This window comes from Mus caroli, unplaced genomic scaffold (genome assembly GCF_978045245.1).
Source record: "Mus caroli unplaced genomic scaffold, Mus_caroli_1 scaffold_6, whole genome shotgun sequence".
NCBI classification, from domain to species: Eukaryota; Metazoa; Chordata; class Mammalia; order Rodentia; family Muridae; genus Mus; species Mus caroli.
In genome coordinates, this window is record NW_028227261.1 from 121145103 (window position 1) to 121166330 (window position 21228).

Here is a 21228-nt window from a genome sequence, read left to right on the forward strand (position 1 = left end):
TGGGATTAAAGGCGTGCGCCACCACGCCCGGCTCTTTCTGGCATTTTTAACATCATTTTACATTAAAGTTTTTTAGATGAGTCCTACACACCTAATGTTAGGTCCAGAATACCCCAACCTCCCCAAGTGGCAGCATTGGTGACATTGCTCAACCAAAAGGACTCTGGCCAGGTAAACAGAAGTCCTGTTAAAAGGAAAACAAACCTAAAAACGCAGGTTTCTGTTTACTAGAAAAGCAGTAAACTAAGGTTTTGGTTTGGTTTTGTTTTAAGTAAGATTAGTTTCTTTTAAGGTTTCTTTTCTGTTCACCAGAAACCACCCTCAATCCTGGAACAAGTAACTAAAAACAAGTTTGTTTAAAATCAGGTATACTTAATAAATTGGATGATGGCCCTCAAACTGTTAAAGAGAGATCTGCTAAATACAGCATTTAAGAAGTTTAATGAAAAAGGGTTTCCTATAATACACAGAAATGCCAAATCCTGGCAGGGGTTCAAAGAGCTTCTCCAAAGAAGATGGAGCAGTGGGCTTTACCTGGGCCCTGCTTCAAATGTGGTTATAGTGGTCACTGGGCAAAGAACTGCCCTTCCTCTCACAGTACACAAGCATCTTAAAGTTTACAGATCATCTTAATGTGTAATGCCTTAATAATATACTTTCTTTTGCTTTTATTAGTTTGTCTTAAATGCCAAATTCTATCCTGCTGTGAGATACCTTATACTTTTGATGAACAAAAAGTAAATATTTTATCCTAATAATAACAACAATAAAAAACATTTCAATGTACCTGTTATAGCAGCTTAAATCTTTACCAAATAAGTAAATTTAAGGACTTTATTATTAATGTATTTACCAGTATTCCTAACTGATAGATATTTAAGATAGCATATTTCTATGTTTTAGATACATCTTACCAATCATTTATATTTACTTCATTAAAATTATTTTCTAGGGGCTGGAGAGATGGCTCACTGACTGCTCTTCCAAAGGTCCTGAGTTCAATTCCCAGAAACCACATGGTGGCTCACAACCATCTGTAATGGGGATCCGATGTCCTCTTCTGGTGTGTCTGAAGACAGTGACAGTGCACCCACATACATGAAATTAATAAATAAATCTTTTAAAAAATTATTTTCTAAATTTTGTAATGGTAATAATAGTATTAAGATTAATGTATGTAGCCGGGCAGTGGTGGCACATACTTTAATACCAGCACTTGGGAGGCAGAGGCAGGCAGATTTCTGAGTTCAAGGGCAACCTGGTCTACAGAATAAGTTCCGGGACAGCCAGGGCTATACGGAGAAATCCTGCCTCAAAAAAACAAAATAACAAAAAAAATTAAAGTATGTTGTAAAGATTGTTTAAAATGGATATGGCTATACCTACATTAATAATAATATAAAAGTTACAAAGTTTAAAACCAATTCAATAGTCTGAGATAAGAATAAGGGTTGACATGATTTTTCTCAATGTGGACTGGATTATGAGATTGAAGTCATGTGGGCATAACATTTTTAATGTCACATGGATTTTAACTCTGTATCTTTTCCTATTAAAATAGGAGATATTGTACTCTTAAAAAAAAAAAGAATAAGGGTTGATTTTCTAGAACAGTTCCTCTTAAGTATTGATTTGTTCCTACTAATGTTTACCAAAAAGTAACTTGAAACAAAAAAAATTTTGTTTAATCCCACCATAATAATAATAGACAAAATCTCTAAACCAGCCTCAACTGAATGCTTTCCTTTATAAGAGTTGTCATGGTTATGGTGCCTCTTCACAGCAACAGAAACTCCAACACATCTAAACAGGGTCCCCAAATAACAGGGGAGACAATGCCCCAACTAGACATCTTTCACCACGTGAACTCTCCAGTAACAGGAATGGGTTACATCTAGTTAAGCCATTGACCAAAGGGGCCCCGTGGAAACCCTCAAACATCTCAGGCTATTGCCAAGGGTCTTGGTTACACTCTCCACAAACTGATGGTAAAGACATATTGCTATAGATAACACCTTCATACCTCACTGAGCACAGAGAAGTCAAGCTGGTACCTAACTGTATATAGGCTTCACCCCTACTACTAGTTCTCACGGTGCTGGAAGGTACTCTGCATGGTACCAAATGAGAAAAGTAACCATCAACCCAGTTACAAACCCTGCCATCTACAAGTGCGTCCCTGCCTGCAAGATGCACTGGTACAACAGAATGTTGTTGTTGTGGCAACAGTCAACCACTATCCGACTGGAAGGACCACTCCATGAGACAGAACCCATGCCTGACACTGCTTTAGGTGGCAAAGAACCTGAGGCCGGATAGGCCATAGGCCTAGGAGAAAAGCAAGTGTGATTTATTGGTCTGCTAGAGGAGTAGTAGCAGTACAATGACTCCTAATGACACTCTGCTATACCCACAGATCACTGCCTCACGCAGCCCTCATCACAGAAGCCTCCCCTTGCAGTAGATGGGAACTAACACAGAAACTCCACAATTGGGCAATGTGGAGACATTAAGAGATTTTTGGAACACTCAGACAGAAATGGGTTATCTTCAACAAACTCCTCTCCTCAGGGTTCAGGGATCTATGTAGAAGAAGAGGCAAAAAGATTTTAAGAAGCCAGAGAAGATGGATGACTCCAAGAAAATAGTGCCCTCCAGACACAACAGGATTGATAAACATATAAACTTTCAGAGCCTGGGATAGCACTGCACAGGTTCAAGCCAGACAGAGTTTCAGCAATGAGAGGAGAAAGTGGACACAGGCAAGCATTCCTAATGACGAAGCTGTCTGCAATTCACACCTGCTTACAAAGGAAAAAGTGGTTTTCTCCAATGGAGCCTCACTGGGTATACTAACCACACTTCAGCGTAGGCCTTGTACCCAGCAGTACATGGTTAACACAAAACAAACTCAATGGTATTTTTGTAGACATTTTCTCTCGTATGGCTAGCTTTGTCTGCGCACTGTCTGTCTTACAGGGACTTCTGCATGCATACTGTTTCTGATCCAGTCTTTTGTAAGGGTTCTGCTCTGTATGGGAGTTTCTAGTGTTTGTTTCTAGAGAGAGAAAGAGAAGGAGAGGTGGAGAATCTCAGAGGACCTGGGAAAGAGGAAAAGCATCATCAGGATATATTATATAAAAACGACTAAAAATTAATTTAAAAATGTTAGCCGAAAATCAAAGTAAATTATGGTTGAATGGGGAAAAAACAAATAACAATTTTTTAAAAGCCTCAGGTTAAATTTCAGCATTTTATGTTTCCCTACTGGACAAAGTCTTTCTCTTTTTAATAAGTAGTCACTGTTTTAACCATTTAAAAGAAAGTTTTAAAGAGCCAGGCTTATTTAAAATATTCTTACTAAATTAGTAATTGAAAAGCTTGTTTCAAAGAATATATAAATTTGTTTATAAAACTTGGTCTACTGGATAAATAAATAAAACATGATATTGTAAAATACTTTCCTTTTTTTAAAAGATTTATTTATTTTATATATGTGAGCACACTGTCGCTGTATTCAGACACACCAGAAGAGGGCATCAGAACCCATCATAGATAATTGTGAGTCACCATGTGGTTGCTGGGAATTGAACTCAGGACCTCTGGAAGAACAGTCAATGCTCTTAACCACTGAACCATTCTCCATCCCTGTAAAATACTTTTAACCATAACCAAAATTCAAAATTAATGTCTCCACCAAATATTAAGGAAAAAAAAAACAGATGATTTCCTCAATGAGAGGAGAGGGGGAGTTACCATACCGAAGACTCCGTTTTTATTAAAAAATCAGGATTATATCCAAGCATTTCTAACTCACACCTAGATTATAAAACTTTCTTGATATTTAATATCCTACCTAGTATATTTCTAAGTGATAAAATAATAAATAATTTGGGTTTTAATGAAGTTACAAATGAAAATGTTATGTGCTCTCACTGAATCAAGCCATTTTGCTATGACTGCTTGCTTGCCCTAAACTCTATCTTATTCAAAACAAGAGTTTAAAAGATTCAAGATACAAGTGTTTTCATTGTAGGTAGGTAGGTAGGGGTGTGTGTGTGTGTGTTTCTCATTCACCACAATTTAAACAAAAAAAAAAAATCTAGTTTTTAAATTAAACTACATTTAGTCTTAGCTAGAAATACCAAAGGTTGGAGTTAATGCTTCTCATTCAAATCATACAAAAGCCATCCATCTCTAATAACAGTATCATGTTTTATGCTTTAAGTACTCATGTTTTTTTTTTATTTAACTAGCATCCAAAATGCTCTACAGATAGTCAGGATAAAAATATTAATTAAACAATGTGTATTCCAATAATAAAAGGTGGGGGGATGATAACAGTACAGTGACTCCTTCCAAACTCCTGTTTCCAACCATTTAAATATTAATAAGATAGGTTATCGACTATAAATAACTATAAATACAAAGGAAAACATAGGCAATCTAGTTTTTAAACCTATGTAAATCTTGGTTATTTTAAGTACATGTTTTCATCTGTTAAACCTTTACTTCATTAGGCCAATCTGAATTCTTAACTACTCAGTTTTAGATATAGTAATCCTTTTTCACATATAAATATTATGTTGGATACAGAGTATGAAAAAATTCAAATAGGAACTGGATCACTATGGCTAATAGTCTGAAAGGATGCATGAGTTTCTTTCTTAACCGCCTTTACCAGTTATTCCTCTCTCCTGAAAACTGATGTCCTACCCACTACTCAGTCTCAACTACATCAGGTCATAGGAATAAGATTTCCTAGCTACAAGGGACCTTATGATATTTAATATTATTTGGGCACCTGCATCTACAAAATGTGATACTTGGAAACTGCTAATGAAAACTCCTGAAAAAAGCTGTGTCTACAAAGACTGATTGAAAATCCAGTAGTAGGAAAAGACTGCAGCATTGCAGGTCCAAAGGCTAATTTACCTTATTTGGGGCTAGTTGTGTGATGGGGCCAAGTTCCTCAATCTTCTCTCAGACAGAGCCATCATTAGCTTAACCTGAAATAAACATCCCTCCTTACTCCCCACACAGTTAAAAAGTCCCATGGCAAAGTGCCCAGCTCTGCTGTAGAAGCTTGGGGCTGAAACGCCTAACTAGTTATGTTTGGCTTCTGTTAAACTGCTTGATTCCTTTACTTCCCCTAAAACTGCCAACAAGGATGAAGCTTTTCCTGTGTTCTTTCCCTTTAAAAGCTCCCAGTAAAATGCATTTGAGGCTACTCTGTGAGAAGTATTTCTCTTCGGGCAGACATCAGCAGCTTAATGCTGACTCTCAATAAGAACGCTGGTCAAGCTGAGTCGTCTTTGGAGTCACTACCCCTGCAACATTTGGAGGTCCACAACAGTTTGACCAACACTCAGGTCTTGGCTTCTAGAGGGTGTACAACATGACATGTTCCAGGATTCTAGGAGAGAGCTTAATGCTTGCAGGCCCCTCTGCCATCTCAGTCTAAATTCTCCTCAGTGAGTCACCTGGTCACCTCCAGAGGTGCCCACCTCTTTTACTGCTTTTGTTTGTTCCTGTCCTATCTGCCTCTGTCTCTTCTGATCATGTGTGTTACTTGTCATTATGAATTAAAATCCAGAAAGTGAAGCTACAGGCACTTCTGCTCCTAAACAGCTCACTCCTTTGGAGTATTTCCCTCACTATTTCCAGGAGGCATATAAAGACAGGGAAGCAAACTAAAAGAGTTGATTTTTTGAAAGAACACCTCCCAACCCTTTATGAATTAAAGCGGCCTTCTTCTGACATTGAATGGTGTCTGTGGGCATATATGATAAAGGCAGATAACGAGCAGTATGACTAGTGGTCACAGGAAAGCCTGGCCACCGTGGATCAGTTTTCCTCCCTAGATGCTTGGTTAAGTCTACTGCAACAACCTCCTTCATAGGTTAGCTTAAAGCTGGTACCAAGGTTTTGGTAGCTAAACCCCAATGGGAAAAGCAACAACAATTCTATCCAGTGACCCAAAGGAGGAAGACCTACCGCCACACTATGTCCCTGAACAAAGGGAGATCCCATCACAAGTCTGGACCCCAGAGGCCTTTTCCTCTTCTTCTCCTACAAAGGCCTCCCCCAAGTATGTGTCTCCTCCACATTATCCACAATGGCTCCAATTATGCCCTTCCCTATATCCAGCAGATGTCTCAACTACCATTCCTGATTCCCTTGAATGCCCTATTCAACCTAGACCCCAGCAGTTGCTGCTATTATTCTCCTCCAGCAAGTCCTCTAGATTCATTCCTTTTGAGCCAAAGGATCCCAGCTAGAAGCCCTATACCCATTTATGATATATGTCCCCTTCTAGACCAGTGACCTGTAAAACTGTAAGTCCCAGAACCCCATTTCTCTGAGAAACTGTAGGCACTTGTCTCTCTCAAGACTGTTTTCTCTACCCAGCAGCCCACCTGGGATGACTGCCAAGTTACTGGTCACCCTGTTCAGAATAGAAGGAAGGGATCTTATAAAGCTGGAAGCTAAGAGAGCAGTCCTGTGTCCAGAAGGGGGATCTCTGGCTAATAATGCTTATTGCACTGAGAGCACGTTTCCATCCAATCAACCCCATTGGGATCCTAACACTGACCCAAGAAAAGGAGCACTAGAAGCCTACTGCTGGACTTTCAAGCTGGGTTCCAAGCAACAGTGTGGAAGCCCACAAGTAAAGTTGCACAGGAGACCTCCTATCATCCTGTTGTGTTCCTAGAGCATCTTCTAGAGGTTGACCATGCATATATGCCCAATAGAGCCAGAAGCACTGGAGAGTGGGTGGGTATTGTTCATCATTGCCTTTGTCACTCAGCTGGTCCCAGATATTAGAAAGAGTTACAAAAGTTAGAAGGATTTCAAGCTATAGATAGGTCCCAGGTGCTATAGGTAGCCCAAGTGGTGTTTAACAAAGACATACTAGGGCCATAGAGGCAGACCTAAAAGAAAAAACCCAGACAATAAGCCAGTCTGGTGCAGAAGCAGGCCAGAAGACAAGCAGACCACCATCAGAGGAAGACCAATGTCTACTGCAAGAAGAAAAGACACTGGAAAAATGAAGTGGAAAGGTGGCAGGACCCAGGCTCCTATGCTTTAATCCCCCAGGAGCCTAAGGTAATATTGAAAGCTGGAGGCAAAGCAACTGACTTTTTTTATAGACACCAGGTTGACATATTCAGCCCTTAAGAAGCCCCTAAGCCAATTGACTGATCAAAAGATTGCAGTCCAAGGTACAACAGGAAACCCTGGACCACTACCCATTCCATCTACCTAGTAACCCACTTGTTCTTGGTCATGCCTGATCACCCCTACCACTGTTTGGGTTGAAAGATTTTACATAAACTGAGAGTCAGCAACAACTTCTCTAGCAATGAGAAGCCGATAGACTTTACCCTGCAAAATGTTGGTGTCTTGCCCTCTGTCAAAGGAGTATCTCATAGCTGAAAGTCCTGCCCTCAACCAAAATACACAGTTGGACAATCTCTCAGATTTACAACGAAGATTCCCAAGGATATGAACAACCATACTCCCTTGGACTGGTCCAACACCAAGTTCCTATAATTGTTCAACTAACCAGTTCATCTACCCCTGTCCAGATTAAGCAATACCCACTGACCCTAGGAACAAAAAGTGGAGCTGCAGTTCCTATTTCCTAGGTTAGAAAGACAGGTATCCTAGTGCCCCGCCAGTCACCCTGCAGTGCACCTCTCAAGCCTGTGAAGAAACCTGGGACCTCTGATTATAGACCTGATCTAAGGAAGTAAATAAGAGGGTCAGGTCAAGACCATCCATCCACTCCACAGCCCAAACCCATATACCCTCATGAATCTGATTCTTTTAAAGAAACAGATGCACACAGTCTTGGGCCTCACTGGCAGAAGGGAGTCAACTCATCTTTGTTTCTGAGTGAGCAAACCCAGAGGCAGGTTACAGAGGGCAACTTACATGGACCAGGTTACCCAAGGATTTAGAAAATTCTCCAACCCTGTTTGAAGAAGCACTAAGTACTGCCTGCCTGCCTTTCCAGGACCATATGTAGATGACCTCTTCCTAGCCTCGGAAACTGAATTAGATTTTTAAGAGGGCCACCGAGGGACTGCTGTAAGAATTACACTTTGATAGGCTACAAAAACCCAACTTTGTATACTAAAGGCTACCTATCTCAGAAACCAACTAAAAGGAAGCAAAAAGAGCCCGACTCAGACTAGGATTGCTGCCATCCTTCAGACCCCAACTCCAAAGACAGAGACAGGTTCATGAGTACATAATTGTAGTCAGATATTGCTGCCTCTCAAAACCAGGGTTTGGGAACATCAGCACAAAGTGGGGCACCAAGCCCCTAATCTGGACTGAGTCTGAAAAAAAGATGTTTGAGGCTTCAAAAACAGCTCTGACTTTGGCTCCAGCACTATCATTTGCAGAGGTCTCAAAACTGTTTCATCTGTTTATCTATGAAACAAAAAATATTGCAAAAGGGATTTTAACGCAAACTTTGGGGCCACAGAAATGCCCTGGGCATACCTTGGCAGATGACTGGACCCTGCAGCCACAGGTTGGCCTACCTGTCTAAGAGCTGTCATAGCCTCCACTATTTCAGTCAAAAAAGCAAGCAAGCTAACTCTGGGTCAGGTTCTTATACTAACAGCACCTCACGTGGTTAAGGACTTCCTATGACAAATACCAGACCACTGGGCTATACACTCAAGGGCCCACAATACTGGAAGCCTGTGTACCAGCTAGGGGGCCAATTGTTTGGGTACATGAGCTGGGAGGGCACATTTCACAGGCAAACCAAAACAGGTTCCTCTGTAGCCATTTCATATGTATATGGGCCTGAACTATGAACTTCAAACACTAAAATTTTCTATTTTTACTGTTATATTTAGACTACTTCCTTTATTCTAGAAGACTAAACCTGGAAAATAATGCAACTCCATCCCCTAAGGGTATTCTCTGCAATTTCTGTCCCTAGCATCTAGCTTATTTCATTTCTTCTTCCTTCAACCTCAGAAGGTAAGAAGGAAGCATGGAAAACATAGCATTATTGTATCTAAATATTCATTAAATGTTTTACTGTATATTTGCAGCACATATAAACTAGTGTTATTTGCCTAGTGTTCCTTGTCTTTGACCTAATTTGATGCCTCTGTAACTCCTGGGCAATTCAAACCTAATTTCAAAGAACAGAGTGAAGGAGAACAAAATGCATCAAATGAGAAGGTGTACCAACATAGGACAAAACTCCTACAGTAGTTCTTATACTTGAACATTCAGAGAACATTCCAACACCACGTTAAAACACAAGTTGTTAGATCCTATCCCAAGTTCCTATTCATTACTTGTATCTCTAGACGTTTCCTGAATGACACTAACTCAATTCCATGTGGCATGCTTTGAAAACTATAGCTGTATACAGCACTGGTTGTCAAGTGGTAAACAAAATGGGAATTTACTGACAGTCTTGAGATATCAATTAGAGAACAAGATTCTCTACTGTGACTAAACAGTGCCACACCAAAGAACTGTGAGCCCCAACATCAGTGCTGACGATCTAGGAAAGTTTACACTGTAGTGCATCGCAGCTCGCTCCAAATGTGTGATCTGACCAATAACATGGTCAATGTCCTCATGGAATAAGGACTCAAAATATCAATTTCTCTACTTTCTTCTTCAATAACCTCTTGAATTTTCCTCAACTACAGCAAACTTACGTTTTAGAGATACTAATACATAAATGGTACAGCAAACTACAGGAGGAAATAAGCCTAAATATAAATGAATATATTTCATATGAATTACAAGAAAATACTGAAAACCTCATTTCCTTTAAAGTAAATAATGAAAATATTTATACACACAAATATTCGTATGCACACATACAGACACATGCATGAACTTACTCCAATAGGCTGAAAAATAAGTCCATCCATTTCATGGCTGACTTCTTTGGCAAAATTTCCTTCCAGAAGCTATAAAATAAAAAGATATTCTTTAGAAATACAATGATCACTTAAAAATTACTTTAACTTCTTACTAAGATTTATGAAGTTTTCTGTAACATTTAAGAACTGAGAATCAGGAAACAGGTAGAAATACTGGATTAAACTCTGTGACCTTGGGTCCTAATGTGTGACTTCATCTTTGCTGGCACCTCCTCCACAGTCTATAGTCTCTCCAACGTGAAAGCAGAACATATCAGAGTCTGAACATGCTTATCTCCTTTAAGGTCAATATAGAGTCTTGTTCTACTCGCTGTCAGAGGGACTGAGGAGGGCAGAGGCAATAGATAGCACTTTAAGTGGTTTACGGTTCAGGGCTCTGTTCTTTTTGCTCTTGGTCTTGGTTTTTGGAGGCAGGATCTCAAGTAGCCCAGGTTGACCTCAAACTTCTATCGTCCTCCCTCCCTGTCACAGTGGCGAGATAACAGGAGTGTTTTCCACACCCAGCTGAGTTTCAAGTCAGAAAGCTCTGGAGACAGACAGCTGGTGATGGTGACTAATGCAAATGCACTTACTGTGACTAGACTAAATAGTTAACAATATTAACAAGGCAAAGTTTACTGCAATGTTCTTAAAATTTCCCTCTGACTTTTGTTTGTTTTGTTTCCCCTCCATCAGCAAGTGAGCAGAGGTGGTAAACTTGAATTCCTGGAGCCATTACTATGCATTTTAGCCAAATTTTAGGACAGTTCAAAAATTCATACATTTTTCTTCAGTTCACTCTCAGATGAGGAAGAAATTTCACCTAAGTAAAACTTGATTATATATTAAATAAACCTTTGACTCCTTATAAATAAAAATAAAAATAATCTCTGAAGTACCATGACTCAAATATCTACTTACACTCATTCTGGACACTGAAAAACAATATTACAATTTTGTTGAATACATATAACATATTCATCTTAGAGAGAGAAAATGAAATTCATTTTCATACTGATTAACACTAGGTAGACAGACAGACAGACTGGCTGAGCCCAAATATTTATACATGATGGGAAAAGGTTAAAACAAAAGTGTTGTAGTTTGGTAATCCCTAAGCTACCACATAGAAAGCTGTCTAATGTTCAGAACCTAAATAATGAACTTCTAGGAATTTATGAATAAATTTTAAAAAATCAAAACAAATATTTTAAAGTATTTAGAACTAAGAACAAAATTATGGTAGAATGTTATGTGACAGATCACGTTGCGAGAAAACTTTGGTACATTAAATATCTAAATATTTATTAAATATTATTATTAAATATTAAATATCTAATTTAGAAATAAAAAGGGAGGGCAAGTGCTGTTTCTTGCAGACTGAAAGAAACATTCCACCCTGTAGGAAGTTCCTTAAGCTGGGAGGTAAACAACTGAGAATAGTTTCACAAGTCCCAGAAACTGAGCAGATTCACTGCCCCTCCCTGCTACTCTAATGAAAGCCAAAATCCCTCAGACAAAAGGAACCTAAGCTGAAAGGAAGGCTCTGAGAGGGAGAGAAGCTGCAAAGACTGAGACCAGACCAGCGGCCTGGAACAAGCAGAGAGTGGAGCTGTCTAGAACAGGTTTAAACCAACTCAACCACTTGGAAAGAACACTCCCCAACCTGCTGAGCTGCCTGCAGGCTGTGCAGTGTGCTCCAGGTTTCCCAGCAGTAAAGAGCTGCCATCTATGTTGAGTGGGTGGGTTTAGTGAGACTGCTATCTTTTGCATCATTTCTGCTCCTGTAAGTAGCCCCTCACCCATATTTCCATGAGTAACCCCAGTAAAACTCATTGGTTCATTAAATTAGACTTTGCTGGTATCCATACTTTGGTCTGATGTAGGCTCCCCATCTGGGGTGAACAGACATGTGTTTTGTCTCCCCAGGAAAAGTTTTGTCTCACAACAGGGAAGAGGCTGGGAAGGAGAGACAGCCAGGGCAACACATGCTTGTAGTCAAAGCGCTTGGGAAGCTGGGGTAGGAAGATGACAAGTTTGAGACCAGCGTAGGCTTCAGAGCAAATTCAAGGCTAGTCCATGATACCCAGTAATAAATCAACAGAAGATTGATGGACAGTCAGACGGACAGAAGGAGGCAGGCAGGGTAGCAGCACATTTATAATCCTACATGCTGGAAGGCTAAGCAGGAATATCACAAATTGGAGGCCAGCCTGGCTTACATGGTAAGATCCTTAGCAGAAAGAAGGAGAAAGAAAAGGCAGAAAAAAACTGGAGTCATGAATCAATGACCTCAATTTCTACTAGAAAATAAGAATTCCAACAAATTTAAGAACTGTGATTCTAAAAAACAATAGTCATTTGGGAAAACTAAGCAAGCTCAGTGAAAATGATCTCTTTCCCTCACTTCTAGTCCTCATTCAAGAAAACAGATGTGCACCTCACAGGATGATTTAAAAAACAAATAAACAAAAAGTGATTTTTTTTTTTCTTTGAAACATCTCAGCAGTATTTTAAAGTACAAGTTATGACCAGGAAACAATAGGTTTTGCATTTTAAACGTTGATAGTAGGAATAGTCAGAAATAAGTTTTCAAAGTGACAGTATCAAATTGCAGAAAATGTCTCTGATGTGGCTCAGTTAGTGGAGTGCTTGCCCAGCAAGTGAGAAGGCTTGGTTCTCCCAACAGTCAACCAGGTGTGGTCATCCATACCTATAAATCCTAGATCAGGAGTTCAATATCATCCTCACTTATAGAGGGATTGAGGGCCAGTCTAGACTTGGTAGATAATAGGTAGGTAGGCAGGTAGGCAGGCAGGCAGACAGACAGGATATAAATGTGTAGCTATAAATGTTATATAGATTTTTTTTTAAACAAAATAAAGTCACTCTAACAAAACTTCAAACTGGAGAAGACAGGTCCAAACAACAGAATGAAGATGCACACTAAGCATGGGTAGTGTTTGAAAGTAAGGCAGTCTCCATAACAAGTACCAGAGTTAATGAGGAGCCAAAAAAATGTCTTCAAGTTCATATAATATTCTTTCTTCTAATAACTTAAATGTAAGGCACGATTTAAAGCTATTTTTAGAATTTTATTTCTATCATTATACTCCTAAGTAAAATGTCTCTATGGTTTTACACTGCATGTCCCTCTCTCTTACACAGCTGTATGTAAGTGAAACCTACTCGTGAGTCATCATGATAGCCTAATGTAAAGCCTTTAAGCTTTAATTTCCTAGATGATGAACAGCTAAAATAGGACTGGTGATATGGCTCAGTGGGTGAAACAACAAACCCCAGAACTCCTTAAAGTTGGGAAGCAAGAACCTACCCCTTAAAGTTGACCACTGACCTCCATAGGCACAGCACTGCATGCACACACATACACACAAAAACACACACACACACACACACAATCATACATACACAAGCATCATATACAAACACACACGTATCACACATATAACAAACATGCACATATATATGCATCATACACACATACTACTAATAACATTTTTTAAAGCTAAATAAAAATATTTTTCATTCAGTATTCTTAGACAAATATTTCCTGACTCCCTACCAATGATTAAAAACCAAGTAATGGCTATTAGAGATGCTATGATAATATATGCCTCAACCTAGGTAATACCTTAATTTTAACACCAATATTTATTTATTTTTCTCAAATAGCTTTTATTAATGATTCTTTGTCTCTCATTAAATTTGGCTTACAAACATATTTATAAATCTGGTTTCCTTGCCATTAAAAAAAATTACCCATTTTACATTTCTTTGTTTGGTCCTGACAACATTAATCACTAAATCTACATAATAAAAACTAAATCTACCAATTTTAATATTTACCAAGAAAGTTGTGAAAAGTGAGGGCTTCATGTCAAATCTCAAGGTATCATTGGCAATAACCACTATTTTTCCTTAAACCTGGCACAGGGAGAGACCTCATACCCCTCACCTTTAACACCAATATTTAAATGTAATGGTATAATGAGCTATTTCTTCCTGTCAATCTAACTCTATTTAATTCTACTTAAATTATTCAAGTTATTTTTAAAGCACTTCAACAAATCAATGATTTTGTAAATACTTAATTGGAAAATTCGCAAAGAAATTTTGCTGTGGTATAAGCAGTGACTTGCCCCTAAGCTATCATAACAGTAAATTTAAACTGTCAGTTACAATCTAGACTCCTAGAAAGAATGTCTCAATGAGGATCTGTTTAGACATGTCTAAGTGATATTCTGAATTAGGCTAACTGAGGTGGGCACCAGCATCCGTGGGCTGAGCCTAGAGTGAATGAAAGGGGGGTGGGGGATGGGTGGGGCTTTGCACAGGCATTCACTTCTCTTTCTTCCTGTGGATGTGATGGGACTGGCTGTCTCAGTTCCTGCCGCCAGAACTTCCCTGCTAGATCAGTCTGTAACCTGGGATTGTAAAGCAGCACTTTTCCCCCTAAATTGCTTTTGTTGGGGTATTTTATCACAATATCAAAATAAAATAAAATAATTTAAAAAAAAAACAGGACAGTTATATTTTAATTTTCTATTTCTTTTCCCTCGAGATAAAATTCAAAGATAACTGGAAGAAAAACAAAACAGAAGACATAACATAGCAAATAGTGTTAATCAGAGCATAGTAGTGTTTCATAAGTTTTCACTTATGGAACTTGAATTTGTTTACTGAACATAATTTTACTTCTTGATTTCTCTTTAAAAACAGAAGGCATACAACTTTCCATAGACCAAATATTTGAAGATTTTCTCTGAAATGATACTTTATAGGTCTATGAATCACTTGGAAACCAAATCATTATAAATGCATAAGCAGAAAAGATAGTGCTTCAAATTTGAAACATGAAAAACAAAATAGAAGTTGTAAAGTTACAGTACATAGAAAGGCGACTCTTAGAAATAATTTTTTAAGTAGTACCTTAAGACTACAGTGAAGTAGAAAATGGATCTCCACCGCTTCTGAGAATACAAATCGTCATTATCAGCTCACCAAAGTATAGCAAACTACAGTGTGTGAATATTTAAACAATAAAAGAATACATTGCATTCACCCTGCAATTCTGGCTTATTCTACATACACCAGATATTTCTCAAGCAAACAGTCCACATAGCTTCAACTGACTGCCTGAAGAGACTCAACACAGTATCTGTGACTTTTTATGAGATCTCAGTGCTCAGGTTTAGTTTTCAAAAATCCCCACAAAATGGAATCTTGGGTTTTAATCTTGAAAAGATATTAATCTTTCATTCCCCAAGTCTAACACTAGCTCCAGTTAAGTTCATCCACTTTGTCTAGATGCTAAATTTCTCTAGCCAGTAACCAACTATCATGGAAAAGAATTCTCTTTCTTGCTCACCACAAATCCAACACATTATCCTCTCTAAAGAATTAATGATTTGTTTATTACTAGATAAGAATGAAAATTAAGCTATGTCATTAAAGTTAACCATTTATATTCATGCACAGGTTTTCCATTACCATCACTTTTTTATTAGCATGCATCATTACAATTAAACATAAAAATTTGGTAAATCTCAACTGAAAGGTAGAAAATCTGAAAGCAATTTCCACAGGAAACATAATTTTATGATCGTTAAATAGGCAGAATCCAGAATTATGTAGTGTTCTGTGAGACAGTATCTAACTCGGGACACTGAGGTAGGCAGCACAATCCATGAGTCTCCAGATGAATAGAAAAGATCACAGTTGGGTAGAAAGGAAGAGTGGGATACATATGAGAGAAGTTGGGGAATGGGACTGAATATGACCAAAATGCACTGTATGAAACTCCCAACAAACTCAAAAAATTATAAATTGGACATAGTATGCAAATTTTTAAGGATCCTGTATGGCTAGTTTTGTGTCAACTTGACACAGCTGGAGTTATCACAGAGAAAGGAGCTTCAGTTGGGGAAATGCCTCCACAAGATCCAGCTGTAAGGCATTTTCTCAATTAGTGATCAAGGAGGGAGGTCACCTTGTGAGCAGTGCCATCTCTGGGATGGTAGTCTTGGTTTTATAAGAGAGCCCCGCTGAGCAAGCCAGGGGAAGCAAGCCAGTAAGGAACATCCCTCCATGGCTTCTGCATCAGCTCCTGCTTCCTGACCTGCTTGAGTTAAACAGCAATGTGGAAGTGTAAGCCAAATAAACCCTTTCCTCCCCAACTTGCTTCTTGGTCATGATGTTTGTGCAGGAATAGAAACCCTAACTAAGACAGATCCCTATCAAAACATTAAAAAGTTTAAATATTTATGACTATGAGCATGCTTCAGTTGTGATATACAGATAGAATGGCAATCTTTGAGACTATAAAAATAAAGAATAAAGGCCATGCAGTGCTGTCAAAGAGACTCCCAAAACACACAACCAATTTTTGTTGCCCCTGTTAACAGCCCAGAGAAGGAAGAAAAGTCCCTATTGTAGAAGAAACCATGCACTTCAGAAACAGGGCCCAAAGGCAACTGAAATAGAACTCATTTGAATGTTCCCTCCCTGAGAACTAGCTTTCATGGTATCAGAAGATGCCATGCAAGCTTCCAAAGGAGAAAGGCCATCAAAAGTCCCACCCAACAGCTAGGAACCACATCAATGACCAGCAAGGTACAACAATGCTAAGGGTGCACTGGGACGGCACACATACCTTGGGAGTAACCAACAGCCCTTCAATTAGACTTACGAGCCACTCAACAAGAGGAATACCATGTCCAGTACTGAAAACCTAGTTAACTAGTCAGTGCTAGTGAAGTCTCAATTATTAGAGAAGAACCCACCTACAACCACTACTTTACTAAACCAGCACAATCCCTAACCACAGTCTAAACATTTGTCCTTACACCACAGATAAGTGGAGTCTTCACCCCCATAAAGAAAATTTCTCTGCGCAAGAATCAAAAACTACAGAAAACCACAACCAATTAATAAGCAAAATTATGGAGCCCAGTCCCAATGAATACATCTACAAAACAGTCCTGGCATCTAAGGCTCAGGAAACACTGTAGAAGAGGAGGCAGAAAGTTTCTAAGACCAAGAGGAGCAGGGACTTTACTATGAGACTCTTGTTTCCCAGGAACATCAGAGCTACATCTATAAAGCCTCACAAATCAATATGACTGCACAAATGTGAGCCAAACAAAGAGATTATCAATAAACATGCCAAACTGCACAGGGAGAGGGGGGAAGCAGAAGACCTCAACACTATTCAAAGAACTACAGGCAAATGAGTAAAAACAGGAATGGGAAGAGGTGGCCCTCCCTAGGGAAAAGCACACCAATTGGTTGTCTAGTACCGAATGGTCAGCCCTGAAAACATACACAGAAGTAACATTATATGGACTCAAGTTATGGTTGGGAATGTATGTGTACATACAAATACATACATGCATTCAATAACAAGCAATGAAACATGAGTTCACAAATCTGAAGGAGGGGAAAGGGTATATGGGATGGTTCAGAGGGAGAAAGAGAGAAAAACATTGCAATTCAAATACAATCTCAAAAATAAACATAAGAAACCCAGGAAGTGATGGCTTATGCCTTTAATCACAGCACTGGGGAGGCAGAGGCAGGTATATGTCTAACTTCCAGGCCTGCCTGGTCTATACAGCAAGTTCTAGGACAGCCAGGACTACATAGAGAAACCCTGTCTCAAAAAAATAAACAAACTACTCTACACTTTGTCTTTGTAACTCCTTCCATGGGTTCCCCTTTCTAAGAAGAACCAAAGTATCCACACTTTGGTCTTCCTTCTTCTTGAATTTCATGTGGTCTGTGAATTGTATCTTGGTATTCCAAGCTTCTGGGCTAATATCTACTTATCAGTGATTGCATATCATGTGTGTTCTTTTGTGATTGGGTTACCTCACTCAAGATGATATCCTCCAGATACATCCATTTGCCTAAGAATTTCATAAATTCATTGCTTTTAATAGCTAAGTAGTACTCCATTGTGTAAATGTACCACATTTTCTATATCCATCCATCCCAGTCACCAAACCCAGACACTATTGTGGATGCCAACAAGTGCATGCTGACAGGAGCCTGATATGGCTGTCTCCTGAGAGGCTCTGCCAGTGCCTGACAAATACAAAGTGGATACTCACAGCCATCCATTGAAATTAGCACAGGGTCACCAATGAAGGAGCTAGAGAAAGGTCCCAAGGACCTGAAGGGGTTTGCAACCCCATAGGAACAACAACAATATGAACTAACCAGTACCCCCAGAGCTCCCAGGGACTAAACCACCAACCAAAGAGCACACATGGTGGGAATCATGGCTCCAGCTGCATAAGTAGCAGAGGATGGCCTAGTGGATCATCAATGGGAGGAGAGGCTCTTGGTCCTGTGAAGGCTCTAAGCCCCAGTAAAGGGGAATGCCAGGACCGGGAAGCAGGAGTGGGTAGGTGGGTGAGGAGGGGAAGTGGGGAGGGGTTAGGAACTTTTCAGAGGGGAAACCAGGAAAGGGGATAACATTTGAAATGTAAATAAAGAAAATATCTAATTTAAAAAAAATAAAGCTGATTCCTTTGGATTTGTTTTACACACACACACACACACACACACACACACACACACACACCCTAACTAACAAAATAAAATTTGACAAAGAATAAAGGCCAAGTGTAACTATAATAAGGTGAAAGAACAGAAGACTGTCAGGGTAAAAATTAAATTAAAAAATGCAAAAAATAGTGTATAAAGGATCATCTCTTGATTAGGCGTGGCAGAACAATGAATCTATGAATACTATATGTGTTTGTAGATTATAACAGAATTCCAAATACAGTAAAATAACTGACAGAAGGTATTACTTTTCTGACTCTGCAAAAATGAGTAGAGATATCTCAAACTTTTTATTGTGTTCTTTTAAAATTTTGTCAATCATATTTAATCTAGCCAAATAATTCCATTTTAAATTAACCTTCAAACTGAAAAAGTAGATAGAATTATAAATTCTCTTGCAAAGGAATTTTAACCCAGCAACTGGCTGCTCTGGCAAAAGATAACATCCAAAGACTTTGTGATCTAGCTAGAATACAGGCACACCTGGAATATAGTATGATCTGGCTGGAATATAGCTGCCCTTAGTATACACCTGTAAGGTGAAATTAGTTTGTAAAAGGAAGCAGCGATGTTTGAAAATGCTGTCTAATTGAGGGGCAGACAAAGTGATGAGTCACAGAATCACAAAACTCTCAGGAAGACAGAAAAGAGCTAATATTTAAGAGCAGCGCATGGAGAGAGTTGGTCAATTGGGAGTCAGTGCATCAGTGCAGTGCAATGGAACTGAGTTCATCCAAGAGTCCATGCAGTTCAGTGCAGGGCAGCAGAGGCAGCTGAAGCCAGAGAGTAAGAAGGAGCCAGAGATTAGAACAAGTTGCCAGAATTACTTTGATGCCAGGCAGAGAAATTCAGTAAGAAGTTGAGAGAAGCCAGATTGAATTAGTCAGCCTGGAGAGGAGCTAGAGCCAGAACAGCCTAGTTGAACCAGCCAGTCCCAATTCAGAAAGAGCTAGGAAAGGTGAGCTCATTCAGCAGTGAGTAAGCCTCCCAGAGGAGACCTGCATGACACTCTACTTCCTAGGACTGCCGTGAAAGGTATCTCTAGCTATGTATGTGAATCTAAAACCTGAGCAGATCATCATAACTTCACTGTGTTATCTGTATTAAACAACATGAAGAGGCTGTTAATAAAACTAGATTAAGCCATTCCTTCCTTCTCTTTTTCCTCTTTCTCTTCTTTCCTTTGCCTTGTCTCCTCCCTCTCCCTCTCCCTCCCTCCCTCCCTCCATCACACACACACACACACCTCCCTTGTGCCTGGATTCATTCTAAATGACTCAATGTGTGTTGCAGTGTTGGGGGATGGTTTTGTGTACTGTGTATTCAGATGCTGATTTCTATGCCCAGATATCTGATTACAGTCCTGATGATATGGTCAAGCAACTCCAGTCTCAATGTTAGATAAAAATTGTTTTCCATAACCTCTGATTGGTTGATAAAAGAGCTAATCAGCCAATTACCTGGGCAGAAGAGATATGGTAGGACTTCCAATCCCAGTCAGGGCATCCCAAAGAAGAGAGAGTAGAGAAGGACCCTGAGGAGCCATGTGTGTGGAGAAAGCATGTGGAAGGTCCAGGAGGAATCTCCATGAGGACATAGATGGACTAAAGCAAGCCAGAGCATGACTCAGGCTGGAGGTAAAGGACCATATGGCTGGAAAGCAGGCAGCTTTAGAGGGCTAGAACAGCACAGAACCTGACAAGCTTAGTGACTGTAGCTCGTTAATTAAAAACAAACAAACACCAGGTCTCTGTGTCATTTACTTAGGTGCTAAAACAGACAAGAGCAGGCGTGAAACTCAAGACTTATATTTACATTGTAGCCTTTTGTTTGTTTGTTTTAATGAGAATATGGACCAGTGATTAGTCACAAACTATTCTAATGACTGTGTGTGGAGACACAGGGAACCCACACTGAGCACACGGCTGAAGAGGAGAGCCTGGGCGTAGCTCTGGGAAGAGCAGGGCCGCAGAGTAGTAGCTGTCCATGTTCCTCTCACAAGCTGAGCAATGCAACTGGTGTTCCCAACCAAAGAAACAAATGCTTTCTTACCTTTCTTGAAATATTGATGTCAAAAAATTGTTTAGGTCTGACACTAAATGGTTCCTGTGTTTTGTCAATGAGTCCAGTCTTCATTTTTTCATGTCGTGGACTTATAATTTCACGTTCAATACACTGTAGACGAATATTAAAATCACAGTCTCCAACTGGTTGTGCCTGAATAAAAGAACAAGGTTTTTTTTATTTGACCACAACTACACTGTCAGTATAACCATTAAGGTTGCAGTACTATATGCTATAGTCTATACAAATAACAATCCTCGGGGATGTCTAGTGAATAGTTTGCATACCATACATCCCAATAATCAGACCAGCAATGGCCATTTTTAAATTGAAATTACATGAGGCAGCAAGAGAAAATGATATCTATCTAAACTGGCTTAGATTTCAAATCTGAATTAACATATTAACAAAAGTATTGTATCTTATTATTTAACTATAATAGCAAAACCTAAAATCCAAATTCATTAAAGTATAAATATTCCAAACAAATAGCATAGTCACTAGTGATCAAACTTCATAACATCAGTGAGAAGACGTTTTTTACAGAGATACACCCTCAAACTGAAAACTAACAGTAAGTTTACATACGTTCCAAGTTACACAGCTATAAAAAATAAAGCTGTTTTCTCCCAGCAAACTTTTGAGCATATGTAGT

General features: G+C 39.2%; 1 protein-coding gene across 3 annotated transcripts in view; it reads right to left on the reverse strand.

The window, feature by feature from the left end:
• The window catches only part of Rngtt (RNA guanylyltransferase and 5'-phosphatase), a 193107-nt gene that overhangs the window by 109148 nt on the left and 62731 nt on the right, over positions 1 to 21228 (reverse strand). For all 3 annotated transcript variants that reach the window (XM_021159529.3, XM_021159528.3, XM_085839440.1), the window contains exons 11-12: positions 20562 to 20726; positions 9897 to 9965 (exon numbers count right to left, since the gene is read on the reverse strand). In XM_021159529.3, the coding sequence (XP_021015188.1) occupies positions 9897 to 9965; positions 20562 to 20726 (234 nt within the window). The remainder of the gene's footprint in view (positions 1 to 9896; positions 9966 to 20561; positions 20727 to 21228) is intronic.